The following is a 19,854-nucleotide window of genomic DNA, read 5'->3' on the forward strand; positions in this document are numbered from 1 at the left end:
TGACCAACGCTCATAATGACCCGAGCCGAACTTTTCCCATAACGCCATTCCATCGTACTGTACAACACTGACATAAGGAAATTTCCACGCCATAGTCTCACAATCAATTTGCCTCCACGACAGTAGTGTATTTCAGTGATTGTGTAATATCATGCTCTTTGCCAGGACTTACCCCATCGAGATAGCTGTGAGCACTTCTACTCTTTGGTAGACCTGCAGGCTTCTTTAGTGATGGACTAGGAGATGAATCTGGTGGATCAAAGATTTGCCGGAAAATAGGATCGTGCGAAAATCGGGGGACGGAAGCGCGTTCAGGGCTCAATGAGACACCCTCTGCTTTTCGTACGATCTCTTTCAACGCACGTGTGATGACTCCTGCTCGAACCACCAGGTCTCGTAGGTCTTGAGTATCAAAAGGAAGCTTATCCCGTTGCTGAACGGGGACCTCTGCAGGTGACTCTTCTGGTACCGTACGGTGCTGGTGAATGGTCTGAAGAAATGTCTTGGTTTGTATGCTTTCACCACGTGGCCTCCCATAAGGCGGTGTCCCTGGACTGGAGATTGACCGTCGATTAGGTGGTCTTCCTGGCTCATGTGCCTTATCTCCCTCCTCTTCGATCTGTCGTTTGGAAGGCGGAGTTTCATCTCCGAAGATGTCCGATGATACGGGTGAGGGTGGACGAGCAAAGTTTTCTTCGTCTTCATTGACCGTGGCAAGGTCAATGATACTCTCTGCATCCTCCCATAGCTGTCTTGAGTGACTGTTCAGCAAACCCAGGTGCGTTCCTCTTTGACGAAGTCGTTTAAGCTCCTCGACCAACAGCATGAACTCTCGGACTTGGCCAAATTGTATGTGAACACTCTGTTGTCTGTCCATGATTGACTGCGGGACTTTGACACTGCGAATAGATTCACGCTTCCAAGCCTTGTCATCACTGACAGGCTCCGACAACTCGATGTGTTCATCCATATCGTCAAATTCAAAGTCATCGCTCCATTCTTCGCTGACAGGTTTGCTACCAAGGGCCCAAGTGCCAAACTTAGTGGCTGATGATGGCAGATCAGCTTCAGTCAAACTGTCACGATTGGTAGGGACGCTCTGGCTACGTAGATGCATGGCAGCATTACTTTTACGCCCTGAAGCTCGACTGCGTCCATTTTTCATGCCCTGTTTACCGTGTACCGTCTTTGGCCGGGGACTTACACCCTTTGATTGATCACTACCAAGTTTTTGGTGCTCTGACCAATCAAAGATGGAAGATCGTTTCGTTGATCGTTGTTCATCGAAGTCGTCATCCGAGAGTTGATCGAAGCGAATTGCTAGCTGGTTAGACAAGTTCACTCTCACATGACCCTCCTGGCTGTGATCATCAACTTTAGGAGACCAATCAATGTCTTCTTCACCGTGATCAGAGTCCAGGTCCATCATCCTCGGCAGTTCAGGTTCATCCTGCGGATTCTTGTTGAATGTTCTTATAGATGGAGGGGACGAGTTGAAGATGGGACCCGTGTTGCGTCGTCTTTTAGGCACTGGGGTTGAAACAGCATCCTCGGTATCCACATGGGGGCCTTTTACAGGGGTGGAGGCCTGATCAGGGCTGATGTCTCGTGTTGAACGGTCCTGGTCCCTGTCAAGACCATGAATGCCGAAACCCACAGCTGTGGCCCGAGGACTTAGGCCACTGAAGCCTGGACCTGGTTCATTCAATGTGGTTCGTTGCATTAAATCTTCCAAGCCAGGTGTTTGAGGGGAGTCAGCTTCTTGATGATCCGTGGATAATTCGTCAAATATCGTCTCTATCTTTGGCTGACGAAAACCGGAATGGCTGCTAGCAGTGGCTCTTGTGGTCAATGAATCGTAAGCTGTATCACTCTGGAAGTCCATAGAGTCATCGTCTGTAAATACTCTTATGTCGTTATCAGAGCTAGCCGTGGTGGGATCTGAAGGGGCAGCCGAACTCCGTTTGGGAAGAATAAATCGATGATGGGACGAACCATAAAGTGGTGGACTTGATGTGAAGATGGGTGTGCCATGAGGCAGTTGAACCTCGAAGGCTGAAACATCAGATACTGGTGAGAGATGATTCAGCCCTCCTGGCGGAACAATACTCCCGTATGCCTCATCCTTATTCACTCGGACGATGGGATCAGTGAAGTGGCGTTGAGGGATACCTCTCCGTACAGAACTGAGAGTTCGACGGATCTTATGTCGTCGACCAGTGGCGGGTACCGCGGGGTCAGACTGAATCAGAAGTTGGTCCTCTGCGTCATTCGTTGTCTCCCGAGGCTCGATGACGCTCGCTGACAGTAATGTAGGTGGCATTCCCGGGGTGGGAGATATTAGGCGAGTTGATAAATCACGAGTTGGTCCAGCTGAATGCCGCTTCCTAGAATAACTTGGCTCGAAGAAAGGTCTCCATGTGGATATTCGTGATGACTGAACTGGTTGTTCAGCAAGGAGGCCAGATTCGGTGGTGAGTGGCCGGGTGTATGGTAACCCGGAGAACGTTGCTGATCTTTGGTGGCTTGTTGCTGGGCGGCGTAAAAGAGCAGGTGTTTCTCGAGCCTCGGTGAGAAGCCTCTTGGAAGTCGAGCGTTTAACAAGCTTGTTTGGCTGGCCCATGTCCCCAAGTGATGGTCTTGAATTATTAGGTGAATCATCTAATCTGGTTGAGGACGATGCGGGACTGCTATGGTTACCGCGTGAAATGCTAGAAATGCGTCGTAACCAGAAGGAACCCGGTCTGCTATTCTCTTTTCTCTCCGTCGAAGGTTCTCTGTCCGATGTCCATGGGCGAAGGATGCCGTGTCTGCTGACCGAGCTCTCGCGGGACTCGGTACCATTGCTCGTAGTTGTGGAGGGTGTAACTGCTCGAATCGTTTTTCTTCTCAAGATCGACGTGGACATGCGGCGTTCGGTCCTGTCTGGCATGGCAGGGGGTGAAGAGACGGGCTGCGACGTGGCAGGACGCGCAGAGAAAGAGAGGGAGGGAGAAACAGGAGACTGCGTGGTAGCATTGGACCCAGGAGACTTCCTCTTGCCAGGCTTGATCAAAAATGAGTCCCCATTGGAAGTGCCCAGTGCCAAACCAGTCGCTGCGATGCCAATAGTGCCGATGGCACAAAGCTGAAGACACTTGATGTTAGAAGCAGAGAGCAGCGAGCAGGGAGGACGTGGGGTGGTATTTACCGTGGCAATATGTTGTTGACTGTTTTCCATTGTGATCTAATAGAGAGATTGGCCTCGAGGCAGCCCAGCCCAGAGTTGCGGGTGTACGTTCACATGGAACGAACTCATGACGGGTTCACCATCAGTTACAGGACCTGTCGAGAGTGAAGAGGAGTCTGTATCTTGGACCGTGGGCGTTATGTGTTGAATAGGTGCAGTGCAGGAAGGAAGGATATGTCCTCCGAGTACAACGCGGAAGGGGGAAACAGGGCGAAACACGCGACGAAGAATTAGCGAGAGAGGGTGAAATTAGAGATGCAGCGAGTAAACAAGACACACGAGGGCAATGCAAACAACGACAGACGGGAAGAGGAATTCGATGGTTTGTCGAGGTGAGGTGTGGAAGGAGGTTTGTAAGGGAAGGATCGAAAGAAGAAGACAAGGTGAATTAGTTGGCAGTGAATTGCAAGCAGTAGCGAGAAGAAGTGTGGTAGTGGTGGTGGTGGTGGAAGTTGAAGTTGGTGCTGGTGAGTTTCCGTGTATGGATACAATGGCAGTACAAGAGCGAATGTTTGTCAATGCACTGCAGATTGAGTGGGTAAAGGACGGGGATCTTCAGTTGGCATGTTGTAGGTACGAGATGGCTCGACGGTGTACAGCCCAGGACCTGCATTTGCAGTCGCAACCAACAATAGTGATACCTAGGACCGCCCAAAGCCCGGTCACCGTCCGAGGTTCCTGAAGGGAGGTCCCGTTATACCTAGGCGTGACTTTACCTGGAGTTCCCACTATAAGGATCACTGAGAAGCTCCAACGGCTAAAGTCGTGCCTGGATCACAACACCTAATCTACCACTCATCCCGGTAATTAACCCCCCTCTCCGGCTCCCATTTACCTGTATCATGCTCAACCATCAATTCGTGCTCGTACGAGTGAATCCCTCTACACCGTCTCAACCAGCTCGACCCGCTCCTGTCATTGAAATAAGTTTCGACTCGTACCGTGCTAGTTAGCTGGGCCAATGTCAAAACACTCTTTGGTCGTCCTGTCAAATCGCTAGAACCGGGTTCTGGCTTTGGGAAAAATCCCCTCCAGGCTCCAACCCCGTCAAGGCTCAAACCACATCGAGCACAGGGCAGCACCTGGGTTCACCACCATTGCGTCAAAACGCTTGACCGGCGGCGTTGGAGTGGGACCGACCTCATCCTCGATGCCGTGTGCCGCTCTTGAACTCAGTCTTGCAGCCTCCGATGTACACAATCCAGGTGAGATGGAAGGTTACTGCATATCAATCATCTACTTGTACCAGCCTCACATGCCCTCAACATTTCACCAGAACCTCCTGTAGTACTACATAGACCCATTCAACGGTCAGATACCTTTGATATGTCTCGTCACCAAACTCTCCACGCAAGCGAGGTGATTGTTTGATTCAAGGCAACTTACATACATTGGAGTATTGCACCACGACGGCAAGGGCCTACACAAGGGCTATTCCCCTCAGGTGGCGGGTTAGCATGAATTGTGCTTTCATAGTTTCTATTCTAGGTTCAAGATCCAGGGACCATATCAGCTGCAACGGAAATGCGTTCGACTTGATTGTGGAGTAGCCATGTCCCATTCTTCCATTTTTGTGGCTCGTGTATCGCTTCACGTCTTGTGGTTCCTCTGCACGCTTATCAGAAAAAGGGATCGTCCATGGGAAGAAAAGAGCAAGTCGCTTGAGAACAGATACGCAATTGGCAAGGAGGAACAAGGTGCTGCCATGCCTGGTTCTTTACTTTTCAATTGCCTTTCGGAAAACAGGTGATCCCAGAGTAAACGTGCTGGCATGACCCTGGTTGGGACTTCTGCCTTCGATTCGTATTGTTGGAAGGGAGGATGGCCTACTGTTTTGGTGCTACCCTTGTGCATTGTGCCCCACCAATCTTGTGTCAATCTTTGCAGACGATGTCAGGATGAGGAATAGTGATTGACAAAACAGTACGGATTGGGGGAGTGTGAGCATTGAGGACGAGGCAGATGGCCCAGTTGAATGGCCATGCAGAGGGCACAGTAGCGAGAATACTAGAGCATGAAACGCGAGCATAATCTTGGAAAGAGCGGCAGGGATGTACGTAAATGGGACGTTCAATCGGATCTGCGAGGCGTGTGTTTGATTCAAAGCCGAGCGACGCCAGCCACCACAAGACGCCTTTGATAAAAGTAAAGTCGTGCAGGGAGGAAGCGCAGGATGCAAGTTGGTCTTCCTACCATACGAGTACGGTATCATTCAGGTCGTCCGTTACAATCATGAACCATAAGCTCGTTCCACCTTCAAAGGTCGATAAACAACAATGCCTTGTGCAGCTCCAATAATGAGCCAGGAGCAAGAAAAGATCCGTCATTGAGTCTCGGTTGAGCAGTGGAGCCATTGTCGTCTGTTATGACCGAAACCCTGGCAAGGAATAAGGCACGACGATGGAGTGGATCGATATTCCCAACTAGAGAGCCAGCTCGGATGGGGTGGAGGCCGTTTTCCTTCGTAAACAAGATGATTGTGCGCCACCATTCGCTGGCAGGCCGGATGACGAGATTCAAACATGATACGCTTAAAGTCAGATCTCTCGCGTCGCGTGCTGACCGAGTGCCTTTAAGGCGTCAAACTGCAGGGTTGTGGCGCTTGGGACGGAGACCCCGTTGGTGTTTTCCCCCACGAACTTGCCATGTCAGGAATCAGGATCTTTTACCTCAGATTTGTGTTTGTGTTCATATCAACGAGGGAGCCAGCAACTGCGTTGTTCAAAAGGTCATCTCAAACACATCAATCTGCAGGTCTGTTGTGACACTTGTCCAACAGGACCTCGTTGGTCTTCTGGAAGTACCTGTGGCCTCTCAGTCACTGGCTTGTTTTGGATGTGCTCAGTGCTCATGTCGTGCAGGGTTGTTGTTGCATGGATATCGCGTCCACACTGACTGGGAAGCGGCTCGACAAAACTGCCAGTAGCCACTCCGGCGGTACTGAACTCATCCAATCATCCGCGGATCGTCTTTCCCTTATACCGAACGCCCAGTTCATGTTCGAGGACGCCGAGTCTGGTATCTCGACGGAGTAAACCTGGGCAACACATATTCCGTACCAACTTTGTATATTAGAGGCTAGAACCTTGTTCTGTTCAGGTACTCCGGACTCTTTTCAGATTCCAACGATTCCCTTTGTAGTGGAATACAACCTAATTTGTAAACGAGGCGGTAGTGATAAGTCGGATTTGTAGCAGCCACTGGCACCACCACCAGCAATGCGGGGAAGAGAAAACTTAGTTACCTGGTCAAAGGTTCAGGTTACTTTTAAAGCCGGCCTCTTTAGTGAGAGCTGAGGAGGCAGGCGGACTTCCTCCTCTGTCCAAATACCTGTTGCTGCACGCAAGAAGCAACACTAGGAAATGCACCTGAGGATATGGAGGAGTCTGGTCTTCTCTGGATTCCATGAACCTTGACCAGTCTGGATTGGGAGGCATGGAATTCCGATGAAGCTGCCACTGCCAGTGAAGTCGATCCCAGACCATCAAAGCTCTGACCACCCACGAACCCAATATCACGAGCTGAAAGTCTGACACACAACGGCTACTGGAATTTGACACCTTGAAAAGTCTTTCAACCTCAGCTTCCGAGACCTTGAAAGGTGGGTCACTCTATTGCAATGCGGATACTATACCTTCTACTTCTGCTTCTGCTCGATACATGAAGAACGGCCTGATTCACAAGTCTCAGGTCTCAACTTTCAATTCTCCTCTCCCGCGGCATGCGTGCATGCATGCACTATTGCACTTGTCCCGTGCCCTCCAGAGCGGAATGAGAATTCGTGGACTGGACACGCTGTATCGGCATCTGCATCAACGTGACTTCCACTGCCCGTCATCCACCCATTGAACTACTGCAGCTGTAGCATCTGATAAGCGACTTCATTCCCTGTATTTGACCCTGTCACGATGTCACTGATCCACCACTCCGGAAAACGCCTAGGCCCTTGGAAGTCCCGCTTCTTTCGCTTACAAGGATATGACGCGTTTTGAAGACAATAGCTTCGGATTTCTTCTCGACGCGTCCTAGTCTTGGGCAACCCGCGTCAATTTGATTCATGACTGTGGCTAGGGTCTCGGATTTAGGAACCGTGGGTTTCGCACGCAAGCCTCAAAATATGGTGGCACACCAGGCTTGGCGTGTTGAAGATCTTACTCGTCCGGAGTGTATCCGTACTCACCTTCTCTTTGTCTCTGATGGCAGGGACTGTACGAAGTGTCTCATGCACATAATGAACTACTTCCTACTTCCTAATTCACCGACGACGAACCAATGGAGCTCTGATTTGAACTTCAACCGGAAAGCTCGGAGGAAGCTCAAGAGGATGCTGTCTCGGTTCAACTCGACATGTTCCAGTTTCCATGCCGGTCGTAGACTCGTAGGTACTGCTGTACTCGTATGTCGTCTGGAGATAGGTACTCAGTCCTCCGCACTCGAAATCTCCAATTCGGATTATGTCATCACGCTAGTCCCTTTTCGAGATTTCTAACCCACTAGTTCTGGGAAAGCCTCACCAGTTACAAACGTGCAACATCAAAATTAGAATGATAGAGATCTCACGAAATAGACTCTGCTCTCAACTGACCTCGCTGCTCGTATAACCAATCCTTTCAAATCGGGAGTCAAAAATCTACCGAAAGTCTAGGAAACAGCTTGCCTGTGTGGGCTTGCCGCTTGACCACAACTAGCACGAGAATTGCCACATCCTTCCGCCCTGCCAATTTCAAATTTTGCGTCAACTCCGCTTCAGCTGTACGGGTTTCAAGCACAGTTGGCCAATCCGCAACAGAAGTTCATTTTGCCCGACGCCCTCTTCCTCGGTCTGGAAACTGGAAACTCTGGGCTCGGTCAGCAGATTGTGTCACCCGAAATCCCTCTACCAGACGCCCGAGGGGTTCTGTCCGGCACTGCAAACTTGTAACCTGTTGAGAAACCTCGGTCGATTACTGATTTCTCAATATGGAAGCGGAAATACAAGCCCGAATTCCAAACATAGATAATGTCTTGTCCGAGTACTCCGTGGTATGTAGATGTTTCAGTGTTGGCGTTTCACCAAGCATGGAGATTGTGTCTGTTGCCAATGCTCAGCCTTGTCATCAGAACTGCCATGACCCACCCTGGAAGAAGTTGCTGACCATCTTCAGGGCTATCTGAATCATGCCTCCAAATTATACGTATCTGAAGAGGATCCTTCTGCCGAATCACCCTTGAGTGAAGCTCTTGAGACAGTGACTTCATTGCTCGTTTCAGCATCAGGGGATTTCTCGGAGCAGAATGAAGCTGCAATTCGGAGTCTTGTTGAGAAATTCGTTTCAAAGTTCAGCGAGGCAAATGGCATCAATTCAGAGTCTCGACAGATTCCTTTTGCTGCTAAACGCCTCGAGCAGACCATTCAAGTCAGCTCCCAACGCAATGTCTCCTCTACTCTAGGGTTGACAAGCGCTGCCGTGGATCTCGAGGCTGCAAATGCCCGCAAAGTTGAATCAAAAGTCGACAAGAAGAAACTCGAGAAAGCCGAGCGGAAGATTCGAGCCAAACAGGACAAGAAAGTCATGAAAAATGTCGAATATGAAGCCTCCAGACTCATCGATCAGCCAGACAGCACACAGTCGTATGAGGAATTCTTCATGGCGGTCAACCCTCTGCAACTCGGTGCTGATGCTCAAACCAAGAGCAAGGATATCAAAGTCGACGGAATTGATGTCTCCATCTCCGGTAAACGAATTCTCACCGACACCAATCTCACACTGGCATATAGCCGGAGATACGGTTTGGTTGGTCAGAACGGTATTGGTAAATCTACTTTACTGCGAGCTCTGAGTCGTCGTGAAATTGCCATTCCTACACATATTTCTATTCTTCACGTGGAACAGGAGATCACTGGAGATGATACTCCAGCTCTTCAAGCCGTCTTAGATGCAGACGTATGGCGTAAGCATTTACTACAAGAGCAGGAGAAGATTACCAAACAGCTCGCTCAGCTCGAGGCGGAACGTTCTACACTGGCCGACACATCCAAGGATGCAGGCCGTCTCGACAAGGAGAAAGATGGACTTGATATCACCTTGGGAGATATTCAAGCCAAGCTGAGTGAAATGGAATCTGACAAGGCTGAGTCTCGAGCAGCCAGTATCTTAGCAGGCTTGGGTTTCTCAACAGAACGACAACAATTCGCAACCAAGACATTCTCTGGAGGTTGGCGTATGAGATTGGCCCTCGCACGAGCATTGTTCTGTGAACCTGACTTACTCTTGCTCGATGAACCTTCCAACATGTTGGACGTGCCTTCCATCACCTTCTTGTCGAACTACCTACAGACCTACCCAAGTACAGTGCTGGTGGTTTCCCACGATCGAGCGTTCCTCAACGAAGTCGCGACAGACATCATCCATCAACACTCTGAAAGACTTGACTACTACAAAGGAGCCAACTTTGACTCTTTCTACGCCACAAAGGAAGAGCGCAGAAAGACGGCAAAGCGCGAATACGAAAACCAAATGGCCCAACGCGCGCATCTGCAAGCTTTCATCGACAAGTTCCGCTACAACGCCGCCAAATCATCCGAAGCACAATCGCGCATCAAGAAACTCGAGAAAATGCCCGTGCTCGAACCCCCAGAGGCCGAATACCTCGTCCACTTCAAGTTCCCAGACGTGGAGAAGATGTCTCCACCCATCATCCAAATGACCGATGTCTCATTCGGCTACACGCCCGACAAGCCACTGGTCCGCAATGTCGACCTAGACGTCCAGCTCGATTCGCGTATCGGCATCGTAGGTCCCAACGGCGCCGGCAAAACCACGGTCCTCAAGCTCCTGATCGGCCAGCTCCAGCCCACCGGCGGCCTGATCTCACAGAACCCACGTCTCCGCATCGGATTCTTCGCCCAGCACCACGTCGACGCCCTGGACATGAACACCTCCGCCGTCGGCTTCATGCAGAAAACATACCCCGGAAAGACCGACGAAGAATACCGCAGACACCTCGGCGCCTTCGGCATCACGGGCATGACCGGCCTACAGAAACTCGAACTCCTCTCCGGAGGTCAGAAATCACGCGTCGCATTCGCCTGTATCTCGCTCACGAATCCGCATATTCTGGTCCTCGACGAACCGTCCAATCATCTCGATATCGAGGCCATGGACGCCTTGTCGACCGCGTTGCAGAACTTCCAGGGTGGAGTGCTCATGGTCAGCCACGACGTTACCATGCTGCAGAATGTGTGTACGAGTCTGTGGGTCTGTGACAAGGGCTCGGTCGAGAAGTTCCCCGGCGACGTCAATGCGTATAAGAAGAAGATCTCGGCGCAGGCCAATGAGGCGGGTGTCGTGCAGGCGCATTGAGAGGGTCGGTGATCTCGATCATGATGATCACGGTGGAGCCATTATGTACTACAAAGATGTTGACAAATGTAGAATACCTCTAGCTGCGTTAGATGATAAATACAGTGAGCTCGACTTTTTTCCCTGACCGATGGCTCGACTGGGTGCTGACCCGACACTGCAAGCGTCTTCAGCATCGCTTTCCGCTGTGGGCACATCGGTGTACTGGTCTAGACTGAGTCCATCACTGCCAGATAAATGGCCTTTTACCTCCTATCGCAACCGTTGCTTCAACACGCTCAGCACGCACGATTTGTCATAGCCGCAAGGAGTGAGGATGTCCTTATTATAGTGACAGTCGTATGAAAGCTGGCGAAATTCCGACAGCTTGCGTCGCGGAGACCACTCAATGGCCACAGACTTCGGTCTTCCAACCAATCTTCCAACAGTGAAAGCCGGCTTGTTTGTGAGCAGACGTACTTAGTACAGTTCAGAATCAATAGATTGGCAGTTGCCGCATTTCTTGGTTTCCAGAGGCTTACTACGGCCACAGTCCGCACATGTCTTGTCTCGTGTGCCGCTGTGCCGGTCATCGGAATCGCTTGTGACTTGATCGAATGTGGTTTCGATGCTATGCTGGATATTCCACCTGAGAGTCTCGCAAAGCGTCCTCATATCGTCTAGTTATGTGATAATCAATAACGTAGAGTTCAGTAAAAGGCCTACTCAGGGTGTTAAATACTAGCCGTCCAGATCCCCAGGCATGGGGTGCACTTCCCGGTACCCCCAATCCCTAGGCGTCAATGTCTCTGCAACGTTGGCACTAACCGCAGTGAATTCATCAGGCAGAGAGAAGACAAAAGTCACCTATAGTACTTAGTATCTTCTGGAGATCATTGCTTCCCAGCGTGGATATATCCCAAGTGCCTATCCAAGCTCAGGCATGATAAGACAAGGCTAGGGCACAACTATAATCTATACTCGCGAAGTATTGCGAAGGAATAAGTTATCATTCTAAGTCCTACAGAGAGTATCATAAACATGTATATACCAGATAGCACTAGCCTTAGCGATTAGATGACCGCTAAGGTATTAAGGCCTTGTTCGAAAAATAACAAAGCCTTACGTTATTAGAAGAAAAGATAAAAGAAAATTATACTCTCCCCTAGTGGCTTCGAACATTCTTGTTAACGCTCGAGATATAAGCCTTGATATAGGTCGAGTTGGGTCGAATTCTAGGCAGTTAGGGCTCGCTCAGGCTGAAATCCCTGAAACTCCATACTGCGCTACAGCTCTATAAATTAGATGGAAGCGAACGTCAAAGCTACGGCAAGCATCTACGCAGCGTAGTAAATAGTATTGTGTGGCCGACGAGTAGCTTCTATGCGTCATTGTTGGGTGTTATCTAATGACTACAAGAGTATAGTTCGCTCAGACAAAGTTCTAGATAGGGCCCTGTCGTCCTTACCTGTGACCTTAGTCTGTCGTCATTCAGTAAGTAAAACGAAGAGAAGGGAGCCTTTCTTCCGACATGATATGCTATCGATATTAGTTATCTATCAGACAGATCAGCCTCCTTGCGCGCACCTGATTGATCGCAGCCTCACCCTTTTCATGCGGCCTTCCCCTGCCCCTGCTCATTTCAGCTCTCCCAACCATGTTGATCTGGCATACTATGAGAGATATTTAACAGCACAGACAGCTGGGCTCATTGCATACATAATCAGGGCCAGTTTCTCGCGGCCGGCAACGGACCTTGGCCGCCCAATGCAGGCATAAGGGAATCTTTTACTTGACAGTAGAGCTCGAGCATGACGAATGCACAATCTCCTAGGACATGTTGCGGACGAGCGGCTTCAACACGAGCACACACTACAGGGTGAATATGTCCCTGTGTCCGCGGGAACTTTGCGCCGTATACTGTGCTGCCGACATGATCCACTATTGGAAGTCAGAAAGAGGTCGAAAACTTGTGTGACACTGTGCTAGATCTAGGGTGTAGAGAGCCCCTGATATAGGCATATTTGGCAGCTTCATAAATAAGCGATATTCCCAGTCCAACATCCACTGTATCAAAACCTTGCCAGTAGCCTGTGCTTCCGCGTCTTTGATATGCTCGGTGTCGGCCATGCACACCTGTGCATCGTTGCATCTAGGAAGAGTTTGATCTCCAGTATGCACTTTCATCTGTCATTGACCAATACTTTGACTTGAGGGATGCCCCATGTGAGGGTTATAGAGCCGCGGACGAGAACCCAGAGGCAGTTCGTGCATGTCGGCCTGGAAGACGTGGACTATCCCACCGATCGACATGACTACATCAAAGGAGGGGTACTGACCGGTGCCAATAAAACATTTCGCGCTTGTGCTGAAGAGAGCCCGCGGTATCCGAATACTCAAGGACGAACAACCCATCAAGGAACAATACCCCCCAAGGATGTCCTCTGAGATCTGTGATTGTGGCCAATCAAGGCACCACCGTTGACACCTGGATGATGATGTAACTCGCGATGCTGTATGTGGCAACCTCACAGGACAAATTGATTTCGTGCTTGTCCAAAGAAGTGTTGTAATGGAAAGTTGTTCGTCGTGTTTTCTCCCGCGGGTGACTGGGACGTCCCGAATTACCCGTTTGACCGTGACTGGCGATACATGACTCTTTCTGAAACATAACCTTCCTCGGAAGCAAGTCTACAGAGATCGCTGCAGGTTGCCGAACCCCTGCAAAGAACGCACCTTGGTAACGACGAATTCCAGGCGTAACATGCTCTACCTGGACTCACATACTGGGATGTCATCTACTGTCGTTTGCGTTGGAATGACCCCTGTATTCGAGATCTTAAGCCTCTTTAAAACAAGATGTTATAGCTTGGCAGTAAGGTATCCTTTGGCACGGGCCAGTGCGTCAACCGTTTCCCTGAATAATTCGTCCACAATATTTTGAGCACTCTGCCTTTTCGTGATCAACCCAGCAACTTTACCCATAAGGAAAGGGCTTAGGTTATCAGTGAACTCATCGTCGTCCGCACGCTGTTCAGCATCATGATCTATAGGTAACACCCCGTTGGAAGTCAGTTCCTTCAATTCTTTTTGGCGATTCGTTTCCCAGTCAAGAACGTAGGGAGTCTTCTTGACCCGCAATGGCCGACCCTGATAGGGAAATATTAGCCTCGAAGCAGATAGGCACTGTTTGATGTGATGAGTACGATACTGACCGTATAAATTGTCGTCCGCACGGTTGCATCGAAGTCGGCGCTCAACACTGCTTCCTTGTGCGCACTAGAACAATTGGCCTCATGTGCGACGAGGAATCTGGTTCCTACCCATACACCGGTTGCGCCCATCATCAAAGCCGCTGCTATTGTCGTTCCATTTGAGATTCCTCCTGCAGCAACAACTTGGACATCATGGCCAGTAAACTTGCTTTTGTGACCCATAACATTTTGCACAATAGCTGGAATGAGAATCGAGAACGGTATGTTCCCGGTATGTCCACCCCCCTCACCTCCTTGGGCGCACAGAATATCCACATCATTGTTGAGACATTTCTGAACGTGCTTTGGGTGTCCGATCATATTCATGTATAGTACCCCATGTTGGTGAAGTCTATCGACCACATGCTTCGGTGGAATTCCTACCGCACAAACAAAAACAGTTGCACCATACTCGATTATAATGGTGATCAATTCGTCAAGTTTCCCTTTTGTGTAATCATAACTGGTTGCACACGTCAGCGCAACACCGATAAGCCAAAGCATTTCGTAGACAGCAGACTTTTCGCACTTACTTTGTCTTCCTAGCCTGTCCACCAACTTGGGGTATCAAAAGATCTACGCCCCACGCCGCATCTGGAGCATGAAGATACGACTTCAGCTCTTTGATCTGCTCACGGAGCTGGTCCGGGGTATATCCATAGCCACCTATCACGCCAATTCCACCAGCATTCGTAACTTCTGCTGCGAGCTTGGGGCTTGAAACGGGGCCCATTCCCGCAAGCATGATGGGATGACGGATCCTGAATAGGTCCGTAAGAGGGGTCTGAATCTGCTCTGAAAATGTAGTCAGTACTCGCCAAGTCACAGCTGCTCACATTCTTATCAGTGCGACTAGCACTGACTGTGTTGACCGCTCTTACGTTGGAGTGCCATGTTTCTTTGCTGCTGATTTTTCGCCCCGCTAAAATGCCCCAACTGCTCCGAGATTGTCTCGTGATCGATCGAGGGCTGATGTTGTGGTAGTGAATGTACAACTAGCGTAGTCTTTGTTGCTTTCGTGCAACGAAGCACATTCATACGGGTTTCTTATTCCGACTATAAAGGTCCGACAGGAAAGTGATTACTTAAAAGGAAATGAGTTTGCCATGGCCCGAGGTTCTCGGACGTCCCTCCAATCGAACAAAATAATGTGAGGAGGCCTCGCCTCACTATGTTAGGAACGGCGACAACCATCTTGGTGTATCCCTTCTTACTGCTTGGACCTCGGTCAATATAATTTGAGTCTCCAACACGAGCACAAGCTAATCACCATGTCGCAGTACGCCTCACGTTATGTAAGTAACAATGGGCCTGGCGATCAGCGTCCCACTGCCATGGAGATCGTCCAAGATGAGAACCTTATCGGCAAGCCCTCTGATAAAGTCTTCTTCCTCACTGGTATCAGTTCAGGAATTGGCATCGAAACAGTGCGAGTTCTTCACGCTACTACTGCGACGGTCTATGGCAGCGTTTGCAATCTGCGCAAAGGCCGAAAGGCCGTCGATGAGGTCATCGCGGCAAGTCCGAGTACCAAAGCCAAAGTTGAGCTAGTCGAGATAAATCTAATCTCGACTCTTTCGATTCGATCAGGAAAAGTGCAAAGGAGCTCTTAAGCAAGGCGAACATGCTGAATACTCTGGTCAACCACGCTGGTGTTAGTTCAATTTGACTCAAAGCTGTTCTATCGTGCAAATGATGGTGCCAGGTCATGTGCACCCCAGAGGGCCGCACTAGGGACGGCTGGGAGACACAGTTTGGTACCAACCATCTTGGTCACTTCCTCCTTTTCCAACCTCTCAATGACAAACCTCTCGAATAATCAACTCCAGAGTTCCCAAGCAGGGTTGTCTCCGTCTCATCTGTTGGTCACCGCCTGAACGGGATCAGTTTTGACAATATCAACCTTGAAGGCAAGGACCACCCATTTGCAGCCTACAGCCAGTTACAGCCAATCCAAGACCGTCACTATCTGGCTTGCCAGCGAGATTGAGCGGCGATGGGTCGGGAAATTTGCACTGTACTTCTCTTCACCTTTGCAAAATCCGCGCTGATCTAGGCGCCTACATGGCCGATGCTGTGAAGAAATCCCTGAAGGACCCGGTCACCTACAAGTATTTGAAGAGCGTGAAACAGGGCGCAGCTACAACTGTTTACGCGGTACTAAGCAAGGAGTGGAAGGTCAAAGGTGGCAGATTCTTATCTGACTGCCTTGAACAAAAACCACTCCCTGATGATAAACCCTGGAAGTCAACGGCACATGGTGACGGTTATACGCCGAGGGCTTTCAGCTTAGAGGCTGTGGATATGGAGGATGACCTGGAGGGAGGGAAGTTATAGATGATGTAAGACAGGAGTGAGTTCAGTAGTTACAAGAGGACATTCATTGCTTACGGTTCTAACAACCATACCTATGTAACGGTCTTTCACCTTTAAGCCGGCAATGAGCAACTCTTGTGAGGATACTCGGCGACGTCGCATAAGCTGATAGAGAGCTCCCTTTCTGCATATCAGCATCTGTATGTTGATTGTTGTAGTACACCACCATCAGTCTATTTGTTTTCGGAGATACAACAGCAGAACAAGCTCCACATGATCGGTGAACTACTTTTATCTCCTCGCGACGTCAGGACGACAATCTATTTTTTCAAAGGGCGCAGTTGCAGCACCATAAACACCATAGTGAGATACCAGCAATACATGCTGGGAAATACTGGAATGATGAAGTAGATAAACATACTGTTCGCTTGGGAAAGTCATAGGAGGACCATGGAGCTTTTGCAAGGCACATTATTAATCGCTTGCGTTGAAAGTGTGGTATGTGCTATAACCTCCCTCTTGTGCTTTACTAATGGCATGCATGATGTCTGGTAGGTAGTCAACTGTCACACCAGTGTAGGGACGTGTCTGCGACTTGCCAAACAACCCTAGAGGATGAAAGGTTGCAAGGGCAATCCCAGTGGCTGTTAGTCTCACAACTAATCTTGTAAACATACCTGGTGCATTGAACCTTGTAGTGGCTATAGTGGAGAATCATATCACTTTGGAAGACACTAGTTGACGAATTGTGATCATCGTATGCGTTCCGCACCAGAATTTCGCCGACCCATTTACTGAGCCTGTAACCATTTGCATATGTCTTTCCGATTGATTGTTCTTGGAGAGCATCCCTGACATCCACTCCCCCGCCAATGGCGCTGGACTTGCCATTACTAGCAACACCCATTGTTGAAAAATAGGCGAACCGCTTGCGACGAGTGGTCAAGGCGGGGCGGTTCTCGAACAGGAAACACTTCTTATGATAGACATCGGACATTCTCTGTGTACAAGAGACTAATAACTTCGCGAAGTCACATAATCGAACAGGTTCCTCCAATCTAAATCTCCTCAGTTCCTCGGTTTACATTAGGGCTGGCTCTAGAAGCCTCTAGTATCCTATAAGCGGTCGGCATAAGACGTTTAATGTCTTAGCAATACCCCAGCTAAATCGCGAACTCGTACACTAAGTAAATAAAGCATTTGAAGACAAAGTAACTAATGCGTTTTAGTAGGATTTCTACATGGAATGAATACTATATAAAGGATAAGAATCGGGATCGTTGCCTTACTCTTCCTTGAAATATAAAAAACTTATAGAGAAAGATATAGTAGTACTACTAAGACGCGCTATAAGCCTAGATATACTTCTAAATGAGTAAATATAAAGAAGAAAAAGTAGGGTGAAGGTAGCTAAGATAGTGTCACGGGACGCTATGCCAATTACCACTAACCCCTAACTGATAGAATCCTATAAATGCCCTGCTTATCAGGTGCGATCATCTGACCCAGCAGGAATTTATATAAATAAGGAGGACCGCACTACTACGGAAAGCAAGTAATATTAATTTAATAATTTATTAAACAACACTACTAGATTAACAGGCTCACCCGCCTCGACGAGGGTTACGGAGGGTAGGGTAGTGGAGATCCGTTATCTTCTCAGACTCCATAGTAAAACTAGTGCGACAACCGACAGGGAAGAGGCCTTTGGGATATTCCAAAATCATCCTATCCGTATGTACCTTAGACTACGGTCAAGTATAAGATCTCGTAAGCACCAAAAATACACGTTTTAAAAGGCCACAACCCGCCCGTCAAAGTATTCCACACGTCTATAATCCTCCGTCGTGAATCCTAACATTTATTGGTGCACCGATTCGGCACACTTTTCAATATGGTTAAACTACCATACTTCGAACTGACACCAGTAAGTATATAATGGGGTGTGAATACCAGCGGTGATGGCTAATAGCACTCAAAGTGGATTGAAGACCATAAGCTAAAATGCAAGCACTATCTTGCTGGCAGCGCCACTCCTTTCTTGTCGATTGAAGACCTGATATCGTTGTCGTCTGATCCTCAGGCCACTGAAATGGCTCTTAATTTCCGGAGTCTTAAGTTAGGTGGTGATTTCCTCCGCGGTAATCTAAGTGTACGCTCCGCTATTGCTGCGTTGTATGGTTCGAAACAAGGCATCAAGCCCGAACACGTCATTACTACCGTCGCGACCACAGCCGCCAATTTGACCGTCCTCCAGGGCCTGTTGACTGCGGGAGACCATGTTATCTGCATGTACCCAACATATGGGCAGCTCAGCAGACTCCCTAAAACCTGGGGTTGCGAGGTCTCGCCATGGAAGCTTGATGCAACCAAGGCATGGGCAGTGGACCTTGAAGTTCTTCAAGAGCTGATCAAACCCAATACCGTGATGGTCATCTTGTGCAACCCTGCGAACCCAACTGGTTCGTATGTTGATGCAGAGATACAGACGCGAATTATAGACATTGCCCGGAAACACAACCTCATAATTATGACCGACGAGATATTCCGGCCCCTCTTTCATCAATCTCTGGATCAGAATGTCCCTTCATTTGTCGAGCATGACTACGAAAAAGTAGTCGTCACAGGGTCCTTGAGTAAGGTCTGGGGTCTAACTGGAGTGAGAGTCGGATGGATAGTCACTAAAGATCAGTCACTGCTCAAACGGCTTCTCAATGCACGTCAATATACTTATCAGATAGGTAGCATGATTGACGAAACCATTGCAGCCGAAGTTTTGAGTGAAAGATGTCGACCTGCCATCTTGGCCCGACATCTTGGATATGCCCAAGAAAATCTTCAAGCTCTACAAGCCTTTGTGGATAAGAATTCAGACATGTGTTCGTGGACGAAGCCGACTGCCGGCTCAACTGCATTCATTAAGCTATCTTTAAATGGTCAACCGATTGACGATGTCGAATTCTGTAACAGAATCCTCGACGAAGATGGTGTTCTACTGATGCCAGGCAGTCTTTGCTTTCGCGAAGGGGAGGAGACCGATATGGGGGGTTATGTGAGGGTTCACTTTACCCATTTCCCAGACAAGACGCGCAAGGCCCTGGATGCGTGGGACAGATTCCTGGCTAACCAACGGAAATAGAAACTGAAGTTATGTCATCAGATCTGATTAGAATAAACATGCCACTGCGTGCCGTCGTATGACTATGGAGGGCTGTGACTTATCGAAGCAACACTTATCTGCAGCTCGATCATTGATCCAGCAAAACTAAAATCGTATTCGACCGTTCACTCTTGGGCATTGAGACCTTAGTCGTTCATGACTGACCATCTCTAGTTTGGTGTTGCGTGATCCGTTCTAGGCTACTCTACCACACTCTCTTTGCTGATTGCCTTATCTAACACTTATCTGCAAGGACGTCGAACTGGAATGTACTTAGGATTGGCCACCCCACCCAGGGGTCTGTACCCCAGTTTCTCCCACCCGCCTCGTGGGAACTAGGGTTATAAACTTTAAGACCTTTGTAAGTTGGATGGTTAGGAAGATGACTTCTGCCTCCATCCGGTCTCCACTGCGGGTCATCTGATGGTTTTGCGGGTGCTGAGATGCAAGAATGGGGAGGGGAGGCAAGCTAGAAGAGTGGAGGCGAGTTTGCCGTGCTCAGGTGCCATTTGACTTGGGGCTGCAATGATGGACCTTTGTGTACGCGAACTGTCAAATTCGAGAATCAGTCCC

At 49.1% G+C, this 19,854-nt stretch overlaps 6 protein-coding genes across 6 annotated transcripts; 4 read left to right on the plus strand and 2 right to left on the minus strand.

Annotated features, from left to right (window-relative positions):
- Positions 1–103: 103 nt before the first annotated feature.
- LTR84_000234 (uncharacterized protein) lies at positions 104–3,220 on the minus strand (the record flags this gene model as incomplete). The annotated part of the gene is made up of 1 exon (XM_064843865.1): positions 104–3,220. The coding sequence occupies one exon, from the start codon at positions 3,218–3,220 to the stop codon at positions 104–106; it is 3,117 nt and encodes a 1,038-aa protein (XP_064711725.1).
- A 4,968-nt stretch (positions 3,221–8,188) lies between these two features.
- On the plus strand, positions 8,189–10,572 carry LTR84_000235 (uncharacterized protein; the record flags this gene model as incomplete). The annotated part of the gene is made up of 2 exons (XM_064843866.1): positions 8,189–8,251; positions 8,374–10,572. The coding sequence occupies 2 exons, from the start codon at positions 8,189–8,191 to the stop codon at positions 10,570–10,572; spliced, it is 2,262 nt and encodes a 753-aa protein (XP_064711726.1).
- Positions 10,573–13,413: 2,841 nt separating this feature from the next.
- LTR84_000236 (uncharacterized protein) lies at positions 13,414–14,699 on the minus strand (the record flags this gene model as incomplete). The annotated part of the gene is made up of 4 exons (XM_064843867.1): positions 13,414–13,701; positions 13,767–14,268; positions 14,339–14,600; positions 14,669–14,699. The coding sequence occupies 4 exons, from the start codon at positions 14,697–14,699 to the stop codon at positions 13,414–13,416; spliced, it is 1,083 nt and encodes a 360-aa protein (XP_064711727.1).
- Positions 14,700–15,076: 377 nt separating this feature from the next.
- LTR84_000237 (uncharacterized protein) lies at positions 15,077–15,418 on the plus strand (the record flags this gene model as incomplete). The annotated part of the gene is made up of 1 exon (XM_064843868.1): positions 15,077–15,418. One exon carries the CDS (start codon positions 15,077–15,079, stop codon positions 15,416–15,418), a length of 342 nt encoding a protein of 113 aa, XP_064711728.1.
- A 383-nt stretch (positions 15,419–15,801) lies between these two features.
- LTR84_000238 (uncharacterized protein) lies at positions 15,802–16,142 on the plus strand (the record flags this gene model as incomplete). Its single annotated transcript, XM_064843869.1, has 2 exons — positions 15,802–15,805; positions 15,862–16,142. The coding sequence occupies 2 exons, from the start codon at positions 15,802–15,804 to the stop codon at positions 16,140–16,142; spliced, it is 285 nt and encodes a 94-aa protein (XP_064711729.1).
- Positions 16,143–18,015: 1,873 nt separating this feature from the next.
- Positions 18,016–19,260, plus strand: LTR84_000239 (uncharacterized protein; the record flags this gene model as incomplete). Its single annotated transcript, XM_064843870.1, has 2 exons — positions 18,016–18,048; positions 18,103–19,260. 2 exons carry the CDS (start codon positions 18,016–18,018, stop codon positions 19,258–19,260), a joined length of 1,191 nt encoding a protein of 396 aa, XP_064711730.1.
- Between the last annotated feature and the right edge of the window lie 594 nt (positions 19,261–19,854).

The sequence above is a fragment of the Exophiala bonariae genome (genome assembly GCF_035927105.1).
Source record: "Exophiala bonariae strain CCFEE 5792 chromosome Unknown scaffold_1, whole genome shotgun sequence".
NCBI classification, from domain to species: Eukaryota; Fungi; Ascomycota; class Eurotiomycetes; order Chaetothyriales; family Herpotrichiellaceae; genus Exophiala; species Exophiala bonariae.